Source organism: Mytilus trossulus, chromosome 10 (genome assembly GCF_036588685.1).
Source record: "Mytilus trossulus isolate FHL-02 chromosome 10, PNRI_Mtr1.1.1.hap1, whole genome shotgun sequence".
Lineage (NCBI taxonomy): Eukaryota > Metazoa > Mollusca > Bivalvia > Mytilida > Mytilidae > Mytilus > Mytilus trossulus.
In genome coordinates this window covers 32,232,324-32,249,565 of record NC_086382.1, presented here as the reverse complement: position 1 = coordinate 32,249,565, position 17,242 = coordinate 32,232,324, and the positions used below count along the sequence as shown (strand labels likewise).

The following is a 17,242-nucleotide window of genomic DNA, read 5'->3' as shown; positions in this document are numbered from 1 at the left end:
ATCCTGGGTAAAATGTTCAAAAGTGTACACCAAAACGTCGTGATTGGTTGAAAATGTCATAAACCATGGAAATTTAACCAATGAGGTGACGCTATTTTCATTTTGGGTTACGAACAATGAAATTACACAATATGCTTTAGATTCTGAAAAGGATAATTGACAAACTTTTTACAATGTACTATAATGATACAATGAAAAAATCAACCAATGATCTAAACAGATACTGATAACGTTACATTCTGTAAGTTACATAGTTGAGAGTCTTGAGACAAATAGTCATACTATGGAGGCCCATGTATGCTTGAATTTTAAAATATTACAATCATAGAAATTTAATGTCAGCAGTAAAAATAACATTAAACATAAATCATGTAAATACAATATTGAAATTTGTTAGGCAAACATTAAAAATATTTTAAGTTCTGTAGGATTTTTTTTACATTTGTCCTTTCTCATTAATGATTTAGTAAGTTTCCAAGAACAAAGAAAAAGAGTTATTATATAGTTATGATTGTTTTTGCCTTTTTATAGGAGTTTCTATTTTGTTGTATTCGTTCTTCACATTTTGGCATTCTTTGAATACCCATCTTCATTGACATGGACATCAGACATAAGACACAGAGGAAGCAGGATAGCAGTACCATGTGGGGTAACAGAAGGCATAGAAATGATATGTTTTTTACTTATAGCAGCAGATCTTATTTTAAAGGTAAGTTAGACAAGAAATTCTAATTATAAAACAAACACACATTGCAGATAAATGCTGAATAACATGAGCTTCAAAGACCTGGGGTTGAAGTCATAAAACTTTGCTCAGTGCTCAGAGCACAAAAATCATGCTTGAAACATGAAATCCAACATTTTGATTGGTTGATTTTGGAGTATGAGTACAAAAAAACTCACTCTTGGTAAAAAAAAAAATCCAAAAACAAAAACACTTAGTATTGAGAGTTTAAAATTTGTGAAAGAAACACCAATTCCAGTCTTTTGTTTGGTTGATATAAAAGTCTAAGTGAGATAATCGACTCAAAAATTTTATCAATCGAATCATGGGAGTTGTTGTTTCGAGCACTTTTTTGACCATGAGTATAGAGTAAAGTTTTAGACTGATTTTAGCCAAAACTGTTGTGTCCTTTATTATCTTTAGAACCACATGTCCAACTTTATTAAAAGGCTTGAGAAATATATATACATGTATGTAGTCTGAAATTTGCAGAGATTCTAGTTTTTCATCTTTCAGCATTAATTATCAGCAGCCTTTTAAAAGTCCTTCTCAATAAAACAACCAGATGCTCCGCAGGGCGCAGCTTTATACGACTGCAGAGGTCGAACCCTGAATGGTTGGGGCTAGTATGGACACAACATTCAAACTGGATACAGCTCTGAATATGGATTGTGATTAAATAGTTAACACAGCATAGGTTTCTGACACAGAATGAATGTGTTCTAATGAACTTAAAATGTTGGGTTTTTTTTGCTTTTGAGCAATTCAGTATGCTGTTGAATATTAATCCTTTGATCTTTAAAAAATTTTCTTTATCATTTCTGAAATCTGAATTAAGAAAAATCAAACCCCACCAATTTTTTTCACCTCCCCTTTCCCTTATTCCAAAATGATCTCAATTCAAATTTCTTATGGAGTTTTCAACAATAACTACTCATTTGAATACATCATAAAATATAAATGTCATACAGTCATGATTTAAGGTCAAGGAACAGTAAATGGGCTATGTCACAGCTTTTGCTAAAAATTTGCATGCAACCTTGGCTCGTTGAACTACAACTGAAAATCGAAAAAATAATACATTCATCTCTTTTATTATCTGAAAAATTGCAGATTAATTTCTTTTAATATGAGTGAATATTTGTATAGAAAGCACATAAAATTGGCGAAAAACCTTTTAAAATTTGTCTTAAAATTGCCAAATCTCTTATTCTACTCCATAGATTTTTCTTAAAAAACTATTATATATTAAAGTTTTTGGCAAATTTCCAATATACATAATTTAAGAGCAGTTTAGGTGAGATATTAAAATGAGTTTCAATTACCAACCTTATAATTATCCATTAACCTGGAAACCATTTCCCCCCTTTTTTGCACCTTATTCCTTAATGGATAGACCAATAACTGCCAAAGACAATTCTTACCATCCCTTTGTGGTATTCCAATATCCAAAATCTAAATACATGGTTAGATTCATCATATTAAAGAACCCCAAGAATTCATTTTTTTATGAAATCAAATAAAGTTCAATTTTGGACCCATAAGACCTCAATGTGAACCAATTTGATAACCAGTCCTAAATATTAAAAATCTAAATGCATGGTTAGATTCTGCATATTGAAGAACCCAATATATTGAATTTTTGTTGAAATCAAACAAAGTTTAATTTTGGACCCTGATTTGGACCAATTTTAAAACTGTGCCCATAATCAAAAAACTAAGTACATGTTTAGATTCAGCATATCAAAGAACCCCAAGAATTCAATTTTTGTTAAAATCAAAGTAAGTTTAATTTTGGACCCTTTGGACCTTAATGTAGACCAATTTGAAAACGGGAACAAAAATTAAGAATCTAAATACTTGGTTAGATTCGGTATATCAGAGAACCCCAATAGTTCAATTTTTGATAAAATCAAACAAAGTTTAATTTTGGCCCCTTTTGTCCCTAATTTGTTGGGACCAAAACTCCTGTAATCAATCCCAACCTTCCTCTTATGGTCATAAACCTTGTGTTTAAATTTCATATATTTCTATTTACTTAAACTAAAGTTATGGTGCGAAAAACCAAAAAAATGCTTATTTGGGCCCTTTTTAGCCCCTAATTCCTAAACTGTTGGGACTTCAACTCCCAAAATCAATCCCAACCTTCCTGTTGTGTTCATAAACCTTGTTTTGAAATTTCATACTTTTCTATTGCCTTAAACTAAAGTTATAGTGTGAAAACCAAGAAAATGCTTATTTGGGCCCTTTTTGGCCCCTAATTCCTAAACTGTTCGGATCAAAACTTCCAAAATCAATCCCAACCTTCCTTTTATGGTCATAAACCTTGTGTTCAAATTTCATAGATTTCTATTGACTTAAACTAAAGTAAGAATGCGAAAACTAAAAGTATTCGGACGACGCAAATGATTAAGACAAGGACGCCAACGTGATACCAATATATGACAGTCGTATAAAAACAAAAAGTACCACATAATGAAACAACTTGATATGTGCAGTCAATTATTTTTTGGTGAAGCTAATCGTTTAAAGAAAAGATATTACAAAGAATAACCTTTTGTGAAAAGAGCCTCATCCAGTATGTCATAGTCTTCTATGAAAATAAAAAAAGAGATACAAAAATATGTTATATGTATCCTAAATATAACATAACATCTTGTGACATACTGTGCCCCATCATTTATTGATAAAAAGTTCATATTAATAGAATTGAGAATGGAAATTGGAATATTACATGTATGAATTGAAAAAAATACTTAATATTCTAAATTTTTTACTTGAAATGAATAGAAATATATGAAAAATGTTTCTTTGATACCTGTCATTTAAATGATTGTTTTCTTTATGTTTCAGTATAAATTGATAGGCAGATCAGAGTTTATAAAGAAGAAATGGTTATGGGCTTCCAGCATTATACTAATTTTATCTTTGATAGACTGGTTTATAACTATAGGATTTTCTTGTAAAGAGGTAACTTATTAACTCTCTTGCTCTAATAAGAAGGGTCACTTCATAGAATAAAGGAACACTTTTATATTTGGAAAGGAACTTGAAAAAGTTGAGTTGTATGGTGAAGGCATGTTTTACATTTAATGACCAAAAATCTGCTGAGTATATATTTTTCCTAAACCAGATATGTCCAATTTTTGCCTTTTGGTAATTTACTTGTAAATAAATGTTTCTACCAAACTTTATTGACTGGTTATAAAAGAGGGATGAAAGATACCAAAGGGACAGTCAAACTCATAAATCTAAAACAAACTGACAACGCCATGGCTAAAAATGAAAAAGACAAACAGACAAACAATAGTACACATGACACAACATACAAAACCAAAGAATAAACAACACAAACCCCATAAGTCATGTTTAAAGTTCATTGCTAATTTATGTATTAAACTGAATTGCAGGAAATGACTTATGTCTATAATATTTTAGATTGTCAGATACAGAAGAATTCTCAGACCAGTTTTTATCATTAGTAATTCTCAGCTTATGAAGAAAACTGTTAAATGTGTACAGAAAACTCTGCCAGAAGTTATAACGTAAGACATTACTTAACATATTCTTTTTCATATCTTTAAGGAAAATAAAGACAACAAGTCTGTGAATTTAGAAATTTTATTTGTATTTATGAAGCGACTATTGATCAAAAATGTGAAATTTATTATTGTGAAATAAGGATAATGCCTCCTACATTTATGCTGTCAAAATTTACAATGTTATTTTAATGTTCACAGAACCTATCCAGTCACAATTTTAGCCCTTTAAGGACCTGGGGATACTGGTATATAGTTTATGTTATTATTAGGCCATGTATAATATCTTTTACAAAAATAATTAATAACATTATACTTTTTCTTTTCAGAATTTTACTACTTTTATTTATACATCTCTATATTTTTACCTTGCTGGGAATGCTGTTATTTCCCAAACCTCAGGTAACTATTTTCATTAAGTATGTGCCGCCAATCTTCTGTTCATTTTATAATAACCTGCCAATGTTCTGTTTAGTTTAAATATATTTATTTATAGTGGATTGTGAAGCAAGTAATTGCAACCTATATCAATCCCTTTCGACTTTGCGGGTGCGAGTGGCTGCTTGTAGCAGGATTAGCCTGCTCTTTCTCGAAATCTACAAGGGTGTCTTTTACGTGCACGAAATCCATGTCTCTCTGAATAGGGGTCAGCCATTTATCTTCCCCTTTTGAAGGACTATGAATGTGTCTCAAGACCATACTTGCAAAATTTTGTTAAGGGAGAGCTGTAATTCAGTCCTGAAATTTTTTTCCTAGAACTGGGATCGAATCAGGAACTTTTGAGTAAGTAGTCTGGTGTTCTAACCACTGGCTCTCCTGTTCTGTATCAAGAAATTTTTCTGAAATAAAAAAACTGAAAATCCTACTTCTTAGAAATCTTTTGAGCTTTAAAAGTACTTACAGCTTTTGGTAGAATCAAAAATGAAGAGTGGAATAGTACAAGTATGAAATTTACCTGAAAGAAAAAAAATGAGATAGTTATACAATTAGAAAAAAAGAATATTTTTTTTACTTATAATTAGTTTGTTGCACATAGTCATCTGTAGCATTTCATAATTTAACATTTCAGAAACTAATGCATTCTGGGTAATATTCAAAAGGCTTCACCAAAAGGAAGTGATTAACTAATAACATATTTTACTATATTTACATGTATATGTTATGGCGTAACATTATTTTCAATTTTGCACAAAAACAATAAAATTGCCTTCAATCCTATAGCTATATAGATAATGAAGTGAAGAGTCATTGTTTTGTCTCAAAATATAATGACAGCTGTTTGCATGACTAAATGGTAATACAAATTCTGAAAAGCAAATGTCAACAAAGCATTGCAAAATAACATACATGTGTAACCAAGAAAGTCATTAACAATGGCCAATTACAAAAAGCAATCAATCAAAAGGACATTCCATTTATACAGCAAAAAGTGCCACGCATGTTTTAGGCATGGTAAAGAAAACGTGTGTGAAACATGTGTTTTTTGTGCGTTTAACACACATTTTTTAAAATATGCGTATAACAGGCGTGCAAAAACATATAATAAATACGCGTTACAAAACGCATGAAATATTTCACATGTTTCAAATATGTGTGGCACTTTTTCCTGTGTACATATAAATTACACTATTACAACAGTGGCGGATCAAGTGAGAGGGGGGTTCAAACCCCTCTTTTTTTGACAATCAATGCATTTGAAGGGAAAACATGGTTGGATCCTCCCTTTTATCCTGGGTTGGTAACCCTCCCTTTTGAAAATTGCTGGATCTGCACCTGTACAAAGAGAAGATTAAGAAATGGTTTTAGAGAAGGCAGGTAATTGAAAATATGAATTAAAATTTCTGTAAAATGTAATTCCAACTTGTTGGTTACTTACGCTAATTATTTTGTTTCTTCTTCAGTCATTTATTCCAATGAACAACAGAACAGCACATTTTATCAATGGTAATGCCAGTAGTAATTCTTCTACAGATAGTAATGTGGTAAGTATCTGGTACCTTAATGGTTATTCTAACTGGTACCTCTTCTCACAGAGCTGAAAGAGCTGAGTTAAGTTCTTTAAGAGTTGAAAATATAAGTAATTGATCATGTTTTTATGTTGTCTATTAAAAACATTTATACAAAACTCTTCAAAAGGTCTGTGGACAGAGCCAACATTGTTTCAGTATATATGTTTAGAATATAATGGAATTGCAACTTTCAGTGTTCATTATGCACAAATACAAAATTAGTTTTTATACTGGTATATGAAGGTTTTCAGTTAATAGATTTTAATACATAATCCACGAAAAAAGATAAAAGAATTTCAGCAAATACCACACTGTACAACAGACCATAAAACATCTATACCTAACTTCTACCTAAAAGACTCACAAACATACAAAACATACACATGGTCAAGATAACCAAAGTTTTCACAGATACAACATGTGATAGGGACAAACCCATTCGTCTATCATATCTCCAACAAATAAATCCATAAAAAAAACCTACTACCTACAGCTACTGAAAGGATGATCAATTTCTTGAACAGAGATATAAAAAAAACGTTCACAATTTTGAAATAAGGGTCAAAATGTACTTACTAGTTAAGGAATCTATCTAATGTATCAACTGAAGACAAATATTATTTTATTATAATTTTCTTTTTCTAACAGACAGAAGAAGGAGATGAGTATTTTAAGACACTGCTGGAATCCTTCATGAGCCTCTTGGTGCTGCTAACTACTGCCAACAATCCGGATGGTAGGCTACTGTTGCATAAATTATTATAATTGAATAAAAACCATTACTTCTGATGTTAGAATATGTAACTGTTTCTTTAATATGAAAATAAGAAATTTTGGTAAGATTTCTTACAAATGCATAATGTATTTTTTTTGGTTTTAAAAGTTTTTGCAGGCAATAATCTCTTTTTTTTGTGCCTAATTTGATAACATGTTCTGAAACCAATACATATCACATAAAATTAAGTACACCATAATGTACAATTTGGTTAAAAATTAGCAAATTAATTTAATTTTCATTGGAAAGTTAATGACCTTATTTGTGAAATATTTATATTTAATACATTAACAATGGATATGGTATAGGCACTTTATCAAATCTGAAAGGGATAAAGGAAAATTTAGTTCACTTGTATATTTATTTGGGAATGTGAAATGTGAAGGATTAATATCATGGATTTTTTTTTAATGTTTCAGGAGTAAACAAAATTTCTATGTATATTAAATAAGAATATGTGATATGATTTCCAATGTTCTAATAAAAGGGGATGTAAGTAATTATAAGCAAACTGTACTGCCTTCAACAATGAGCAAAGCCCATACTGTATAGTCAGCTTTAAAAGGCTACAGCATTTGAATTCAGAAAACTTACAGCCTAATAAAAAAGTAGTTATTACTGACAAGAAACTGTTCTCTATTTCAGTGATGATGCCTGCGTATCAAGAAAACAGACTTTTTTCTGTGTATTTTATTGTTTTTATGGTTATTGGTAAGTTTTTAATTATAATGCCTCTTTCACACGCACCTTTAATTCGAATTGAATTTGAATCAAATGTGAATAGAATTAGCTAATGGCTTTCACACACTCTTCTTTTTTAATTCGAATTTGCTAAATCGAATTAACTAATTTGCATTAGAAATACGTTTTTGTTAATCCGAATTAAAAGTTAATGTCATTAGGACAGTAAAGCCAATTTGAGGCGCATTCCAATTGGAAGTAGAATTGACGTTAGGACTTTAAACGTTTCGAATGCGAATTAAACTAATTCGAATTAGTTAATGCGAATCAAATTTGTATTACTTGTGAACTCAGCAATAGATACTGTAAACTTAAACCAACTTTCTTTCAAGTTTAGTTTTTTCTAGTTAACTTCTTCAGAATTATTTTCACCATTTTCCATTATTCAAATACTGTACATGTGTTGAAACTAATGGTCAGCTTTAAAAAGATTGAAGATATTCCATGGGGTAATAAACAATCATAAGTCCTATGAAAAAAGGCAAATGCTGAAAGATTGATTGCTGTTATATATTCTGAAATTTTATATTTATTATGTATTTCTTTATTTTCTCTTCAGGTAACTACTGTTTTATGAATATGTTTCTAGCTGTGATATATAATCAATTTAGAGGATATTTTAAGGTAAATATATATAAAAGTATACCTTGTTGATCTACCAACTTTCCATTGCCAGAAAAAAATTCTAACAATTTAATATATTGTTCTAGAAATTAGCAGAGCACCATATTATAAACAGATTATGTTTATATTAAAATTCATAATTGCACACAGTAATTTAAAATGTGATTTTATAATCACTTTCAAATGAATTACTTCATACAAAGAATTAAGACCTGGAACAGTCACATGAACATCTTGCTGGGTTAAACTATTTTTTAAAAACCTCAACCCAACTTCAAATATCAATCAGTAAAATGATAAATATCCTTAAAGAACATAAATAGGACACTTTTGTGATGGTAAACAAAAAATATCTCTTTCATTAAAATTTCAATCAGAAGAAATTATGCAAATTCCATAATTAAAAATAATTCCAAGTTCAAATAATAGCCTGTTAAAAAGGATAAATTTATGAAAATGCAATTTTTCATTCAGAGTCCCTTTATTTTATAGGGCTGTTGATCAGGGTTTGCTTAAATGCTGAAAATATAATTTCACATGGTACCCTAAATATCAATCCACACAAATGAAAATGTCTAATCATTGAAACAAGTTCTAAAACATATCCAAGTCTACAATAAGGACAAAAAATTAAAGAGAAAATATTACTTTTATCAATTGCCTGAAATGAACTGCAGATGTTGACCAAAATAACCAAAGACACATAAAATAAAATACATTAATACCAGTTGAGAAGAAGAACTTGCTATTAAAAAACAAAATAAAACAATATAATTTCAACAATTATATCAAGAATAGCAACAACAAAAAAGAAACTTGCTACAGTCAACAGTTTTAAAATTTCAAGTCAATTGGAGATTCCGAGTTTTTAAAAAAAGGGACTTACATGAAAACAATCAAAGGGAGACAATAAAAATGTGCATGTGGTTAAACCCGTATTACATATCTGATTGGTCTGATTACCCATTAAACTAATGAACATCAAATTCATAAACGTTTTTTTCTTTTTGAGATGCATTTCATCTAAAAGAGGAAGCCCTTTATCACTTCAACACTTTTTGACAGAAAACCTACACATGTAAAGAAGTTCTCGTAAGACTTTTAGACTATTAAAATATATAAATCTCAAAAAGAGACGTAATTAAAGGGATGTTATTAGTAAAAATGTTTCAAATTGTTTTTAAATTACTTCAGAGTTCAATGCAAGCTAGTCTTTTGAGGAGAAGAGTGGGGCTGAGAGCAGCATATGAAGTTTTATTGAAGAGTGAAACATCAACAGACCGTGTGATGCTTGAATCAAGGTACATACATGTTACTGAGTAAATAAAACAAATATATGTATTTAAGGAATGACTGTAATATTTTTTCTGTCTATGGAGAAATAACATAAAAAATTTGGTGCACACTAAATAACCACGTAGTGGGTTATTTACAGTGTGGACCACATTTTTTATGTTATTTCGAATAGACAGAAAAAATATTACAGTCATTTCTTATAATTTAATTCTAAATTCTATTTTAAACCGTAGAAAACCATGAATAAACGTTGATGACGTCACGGTCACATGACTAAATTATGTCTATGGGCTCATAACAAAATAAAGTCGGCCAATCAGAAGACGTGTTACATCCTAAATTAAATTATATGAATTTAGATTTCGTATTAGAATTGTTTATGGAACTTAAGTTGTACAAATTATTAGATTTAAAGAAAGGTTAATGATTTTTTTTTCTTCTTATGATGGATTATGACATTTTTACTTATGAGTACGCCAAATTTTCTCTTTCAAAGACTTTATTTGTCCAAAGATCTCTTCAACATTTTATGCAGCTTACCTAAAGTCATTAGTTTGATCTCTTTAATTTTGTTCTCAAAAGAAGTCAATTCTATAAACAGATACCGTGGATTCATTATTATTTGTTGGATACCATATTTTTGTGGATTTGGTTGGTACAGGGAAATCACAAATTTTAATGTTCAATTGATTGCAATATTGCTGTATGATTTAATGTAGAATTTTGGAAAACCACAAAAGCAAACATTCACAAAAATGCAAGTGTTCCTCATGCCATGGAAATTGGTACCCAGGAAAATAAATGAATCCACAGTACTTAACAATTATATCATCAATAACAGTGTTCAAAAGAAAAATGTTTTAACTGGTTTATTCAAAACTTTGATCTGACGATCTATAACTCTCATGATATTAATCTTGTTTCCTATGAAAATAATTTAGCATAATGATGGGAAATCAGAAAAAAAAAACAGTTACTTATCATATGAAGGGTTCACAACAACAAAATTGAATGTACAATTTTATTTTGCATAAAGGAAGAAGTAGTGATTGGTTGAAAAGAAGGTTGTATTTTTCTATCATGCCCCATTGATGGGCATTATGTTTTCTGGTCTGTGACTCCGTCCATTTGTTCAATCATTCATTCGTTCATTTGTCCGTCTGTTCCTCCCTCTGTCTGTCCATTTCAGGTTAAAGTTTTTGGTCAAGGTATTTTTTGATGAAGTTAAAGTCCTATCAACTTAAAACTTAGTACACACGTTCCCTATGATATGATCTCCCCCCGTTTTCACTGTCCACTGAACATAGAAAATGATAGTGTGGATGGGGCATCCGTGTACTGGGGACACATTCTTGTTTATCATATATATTCATTCCTTATATAAGATTTCATTCCTTATACCAGGGAAGAAATAGTAATGAATTTTAACAAAATTTTGCATAGATGTGACAAGTCATTTTCACTTTTGTTTCTTCCATAAAATAATTACAAATTCCTGTATGATAATAATATAGCAACAGAAATGAATATGACTGTACTTTTATTCTTTTTGTTGTAGTGTTGAAGTTACTAAAGTGAAAAATGCAATACAAGAAGCTAATTTACCAATCAGGTGGAAAAGTAAAATTTATAATGTAAGCAGTTATATTTTATGTATGTTATGCTTTGGTTTTAGAGGCAGACACAACATTTGTATGTATTTTCAGTGCTGCAGTTGACATGGGTTGAATCTTTCATTTTACATTATTTCAATAAGTATTAAAAATTGAATAGATTTCATTTCTAACTATGTCCATAATTATCTTGAGCTATAGTTTGCTTTTTGTCATGTTGCAGTCTACAATTGTAGTCTCTATTATCAAATATCTGTCCATAGATGGTTATAAATGTAAAAAAAATATTCTCGTTTTACCAATCAGACCAAACATATTACCTGAATTTACCCTAGGGAATAGAGCTTAAAAATTGTTTCCAGGGAATTGAACCACCAACAAACATGGACACTGTTACTAAAAATGGAGAACTGTAAAATGCAATTTGTGTTTGGCTTATTATATGAAAATCTATCACTTTTTAGAAAAATATATTTTGGAGTTATTTTCCCTGAAATTTCCATTGTTAGCAAATTTTGGCTATCATCTAAATATTATACTTCTAAATGTGTTTAGTTATATTGTAAATGTATATTTGTTTTTGCATTACAGGAAATTGATTTAAAACAAGTTAATCAACAATTAAATTTCCAAGCATTCCAAGACTGTGTTGATGTCATACAATCAGAGAAGTTCTCTAAAAATGTAAGTAGTTTGAATTCAAAATTATTTTTTTTCAAACATGAGACAAAAGATGGAAACAAAATGTATTGAATGACCAGAAGATATTATATACTGCCATACCATACACATATTATTCCTTGCAAATTAATTTGTGACAAATTTCAGTCATTGTAAACAAATGGTATGCTGGATTTGCACAAAATGAAAACTCTGCTTATGAAATGTTGTTTGTGCATAGGTTTGTTCTGGTTGACTTATCATTCTAAAATTTGTACACGATAATCTTTGTTAAAAAAGGTTTTGTGCAAATGACAATTGTAAATAAACAGTTCAAAAGGCTGAAATGAAACATTATTTTCATTTTGGTGTATTAACAATGAGATTACCAATAGCCCTTTAGATTCTGAAAAGACAAATTCCTGTAATGTTTTTGCCAACATTATATTTTTTTAAATGTCATATTGAATTTATTTTTTTCTAAACTCTGCAGATCATGTCTATTTCATCTGCAAGAAAGCAGGGACATAATGTATTTCTTCAGCTTTCATGTTTTTAAAAAAAAAAATCATTTTACAGAGACCAGCAATAAGATGGTTTGGACAACCTGTTTTGAGATTTTTACAGAAATGTGTTGCTCACAGATTTTTTACCTACTTTGGTAATTTGGTAGCAGTGGTCAATGTGTTTGTCATAACGGTAAGTGTGTTTTATAACATGTTATCATAATTTTCTAATCTAAAGATATACAACAAGATCATTTGAAGAAAAAATTATTAAAGAGAAGCTAAAAAGTTATTCAAAATATTGTCATAATGATATCAGATGTGTTCTAATGAGTCAAAACATGTTGATTTTATATTTGTCATCAGTTGCTTATTATAACTGAATTCAAACAAAGAGACTTTTTAAGACTATATCAATCTATTTTTTTATGACTGTTTTTATTATGTCCTACCTACGATAGTAGAGGGGCATTATGTTTTCTGGTCTGTGTGTCCATCCATCCGTTTGTTCGCCCATTCGTTCGTCTGTCCAGCTTCAGGTTAAATTTTTTGGTCAAGGTAGTTTTTGATCAAGTTGAAGTCTAATCAACCTGACACTTAGTATATATGTTCCTTATGATATGATCTTTTTAATTTTTCAAATTTCACGGTCCACTGAACAGATAGAATGATAGTGGGAGTGGGGCATCTGTGTACTGGGGAAACATTCTTGTTTTTCTTGTTTTTCTTATTGATGTGATTTTATTGTCCCCTTGATTTATTCTCTCTTTTTGCAGAATTAGGAAAATTATTTTAATCTATGTTAATGTTTCAGGTTGAGTTAGCTACACAATATGATAAATCCTTCAATTACAGCAAATCTGTCTTAAATGTAAGTATTGGTTACTGGATTAGACAAAAATTGATAGTTTTTTTATGGTAACAAAGAGAGATAATAATTTATATTTTATATGGTAACAAAGGGAGACAATAATTTATATTTTATATGGCCCAAGACCACAATTAATAACCCCGCTTTTCGTTGTTCAAGAATATAGTTTCCTTTAATTATAGTGTATTTTATCTTTATTTTTTTTCTTTCCCTTTCTCATTCATTTTTTAGGTGGAAATGAAAGAAGGCAGCTAAAATAAACTTTTTGATGTTTTATTTTTAACTGATTTTAATAAGGAAAGAGTGATTAGGCCAGGTGCAAAAAGGTTATATTTACACTTTTTGGTACATCTCTTGACTTGCCTATAGGAGTATGGATGTGTATTGGCCTAATTTGAATGATGTAATATGCAATTTTTCTGAAAATTGCATATATTTATAGACTTGTACTGTACATTACACACACAAAAAAATGAGACAAAAAAAATAGGCAAAATTTTTTTGATGCTACAAAATGTTATAAAGAAATGATAGAGGCCAGGTGCAAAAAGGTTATATTTACACTTTTTGGTACATCTCTTGACTTGCCTATAGGAGTATGGATGTGTATTGGCCTAATTTGAATGATGTAATATGCAATTTTTCTGAAAATTGCATATATTTATAGACTTGTACTGTACATTACACACACAAAAAAATGAGACAAAAAAAATAGGCAAAATTTTTTTGATGCTACAAAATGTTATAAAGAAATGATAGAGGAATTAATTGTGGTCTCTGGCCATATGGTAATAAAGGGAGATAATAATTTATATTTATAATGGTTACAAAGGGAGATAATTATTTATATTTATAATGGTAACAAAGGGAGATAATTATTTATATTTATAATGGTAACAAAGGGAAATAATAATTTATATTTATAATGGTAACAAAGGGAGATAATTATTTATATTTATAATGATAACAAAGGGAGATAATGATTTATATTTATAATGGTAACAAAGGGAGATAATTATTTATATTTATAATGGTAACAAAGGGAGATAATAATTTATATTTATAATGGCAACAAAGGGAGATAATAATCTATATTATTTATATTAAGAAAGGGTGAAAATGATTAATCTTTTAAATAATAACAAAGGAAATGAAATAGTCACATTCCTTTTGGTTAAGTAAAAAAATCCAACAGCATTCAATGCTTTAATTTACAGATCCTCAAAAATAAAAAATATAGTTTATCAACATTTTGAATCTGAAAGAAAAACTTAAATAGCAAAACTTCTGCAGAAATTGTCTAGTGAAACTATACATTTTTTGCGAACCTATCAGATGTGTTCTGTGAAAAGTTTCCTTGTTTTTTTTTATATTTTTTGATCATTAAATAACTGAATAGTATGCCTTTATTTCTTATGATTAGATGTGTATGCAGGATCTTAGAAAGTAAATTTATATATTTCTTTTAATTTGTACCTTTATAAATTGAAAGTAAGTTGGTATTGTTTTTAATTTTCTGGGTATTTTATTTAACCAAAAAACATTATTTCAGATTTTGAGTCTAGGGGTAAAACTTGCTTCAAAATATAACATTTGCAGTTAATCATAAATTCTTTTCAAAAACATTTCAAGCACATACAATTGTATGATTTGAATTGTTTTTCTTACTGACTTATTATACTGAATATTATACAAAATATTTATACGGAAGACTTTTTTTTATTCTGATAGCTAAGATAAAGTTCTTGAAAAGCATCAAATTTGTATAATGTAAGGCGAACAAAAATTCAATGCTGCAAAATTTGTGACAGAAAAGTTATTGCAAAAATGAAAATTTACATATTTTGTAATTTTTTCTAAAAAAATGTTTCTAAAACTGCAACATGATTCTTGCATTTTTGTAATTTTTTTCAAAAATTGCAATAATGAATGCACACAAAAATCTGAATTTACAGTGCTCATGTTTATTTTTGAATGCAGCTATTTTGTTAGACTTACATCTTAATGTACTTAATCAAAATTAAGGAAAACAACATTATTTTACATTACATAATTCACATCATTTTATATCAAACACTGTGAGAATCAAATAGAATGACCAAATTTTATATTCCTAAGAAGGAATATGGTCGATATTCTGCTTTGTCTGAAGGTGCTCAGCTTTCCTTTACTTTATTCATGTACAAATATATAAATCTCTCTTGAAAGCCATCTATTAACTTAATATAAAGGTACAGATATAAAGCTATTGCAGTTAAATATAACATATTCAATGTACTGGTAATGTTTTCAGAACTCTTTCTGTGAAATGCTCCCTATAGTTGTAATGATGAGGTACTGTAATTTAAACCAACTTATTTTCGCGGATACTTTATTTCGCGTTTAGCCCTTTTGAGTCCAATTCGCGACAAATTAATTTCGCGATTATCTAATTAATTTGATGTTGTTTGATAAGGAAAGATCCAAGTTTTACATATTCGGGACGATTTAGATTCGCGTTATTTTTCTACTCGCGAAAGTCGCAAAAATAAATCGCTCGCCAAAATTAGTTGGTTTACAGTATTCACCTTTAATTAAACTTTTCTTACGTCTTGGCTCTTGTGGCAGTCTCAGAGGTTTTTTGCAATGTGGGGTATTACATGATATCTATAGGGATCATAAGAGGAGTGTTGTTACTATAGAATACTACGGGAGAATAAAATTTTGTAATATTAGAATGCTTACAACAATATATTTTGTTTTGATTATTTGTGGATGTTTAATGACACTTTCAAATGTCTTGGCTAAATTGTGGTATTTTGTTTTTTCCAAAACATGTTTAAATGAAATCGCAAAAGTTCTCTGGAACTTTCTTGAAACAGTCAAGTAAAAACACGTAATTCAATAGTTTGTCTTTGATGCAGACTAAGATCTTTATTCTTTGCTGAGGGGCGGAAACGGGGTATCTGCACAGTCGAAATCGAAATAAAACTGCCATTTCATGATGAACAAACAACTTAAATTTTCTTGCATGGTGATCTTTTTATCATTTTCACGAAATATGGTGAATAACGAACCTTTTTCAAGGCACCACCCTCTTTGCTGAATTTTGTATACTTGGCAATCATACTAGATCTCAAAATCTTAATATATATCATTTTCTTCAATCAAAGCAACCAAAAATATTATGTTGAAGTTTTTAAAAGTTTTGGATTAAATTCAATCAATGAAGTCAATTCACACAATTTTGACAAGGGTACAACTGCTTGTATCCTTGAGATCATATGTTAGATAATATTTAGTGTCTACATTAGCATAACAAATCTAGGGCTACCTGCATTATTAGTTTTATGTATTTTGTACTAAAAAAGAAAATTTTTAAATAATTTAATTTTGGCTGTAAATAGTTATCAAAGGTACCAGGATTGTAATTTAGTATGCCAGATGCGCGTTTCATCTACATAAGACTCATCAGTGACGCTCATATCAAAATATTTATAAAGCCAAACCAGTACAAGATTCAAAAAATGTTGTGCCAAATACACTTAAGGTAATCTATGTCTGTGATTAGAAAATCCTTAGCTTTCGAAAAATTCAAAGTTTTGTAAACAGGAAATTTATTAAAATGACCACATTATTGATATTCATGTCAACAGCGAAGTGTTGACTACTGGGCTAGTGATACCCTCGGGGATGAAACGTCCACCAGCAGTGGCATGGACCCAGTATTGTAACATGTTTTCCGATTGGCAGAAAGATTTTTGTCTATCAGTTTAAAGATTTAATTTTGTCATGTGACTTGTGACGTCATCATATTTTTTTTCTTGATTTTAAAATTGAATTTATAATTAAATTATGAGAAATGACTGTATGCACAATTTTTAAATAACCTGCTATGCAAGTTA

The 17,242-nt window shown here is 29.4% G+C and overlaps 1 protein-coding gene across 2 annotated transcripts in view; it reads left to right on the top strand.

Annotated features, from left to right (window-relative positions):
- LOC134687222 (two pore channel protein 2-like) overlaps positions 1–17,242 on the top strand; it is a 39,874-nt gene that overhangs the window by 7,405 nt on the left and 15,227 nt on the right. For both annotated transcript variants that reach the window (XM_063547351.1, XM_063547350.1), the window contains exons 4-16: positions 532–709; positions 3,578–3,694; positions 4,163–4,269; positions 4,593–4,665; positions 6,165–6,245; positions 6,921–7,008; positions 7,693–7,758; positions 8,348–8,412; positions 9,607–9,713; positions 11,267–11,342; positions 11,913–12,005; positions 12,561–12,680; positions 13,302–13,358. In XM_063547351.1, coding sequence (XP_063403421.1) covers positions 668–709; positions 3,578–3,694; positions 4,163–4,269; positions 4,593–4,665; positions 6,165–6,245; positions 6,921–7,008; positions 7,693–7,758; positions 8,348–8,412; positions 9,607–9,713; positions 11,267–11,342; positions 11,913–12,005; positions 12,561–12,680; positions 13,302–13,358 — 1,092 coding nt within the window. In that variant the 5' untranslated portion in view covers positions 532–667. The remainder of the gene's footprint in view (positions 1–531; positions 710–3,577; positions 3,695–4,162; positions 4,270–4,592; positions 4,666–6,164; positions 6,246–6,920; positions 7,009–7,692; positions 7,759–8,347; positions 8,413–9,606; positions 9,714–11,266; positions 11,343–11,912; positions 12,006–12,560; positions 12,681–13,301; positions 13,359–17,242) is intronic.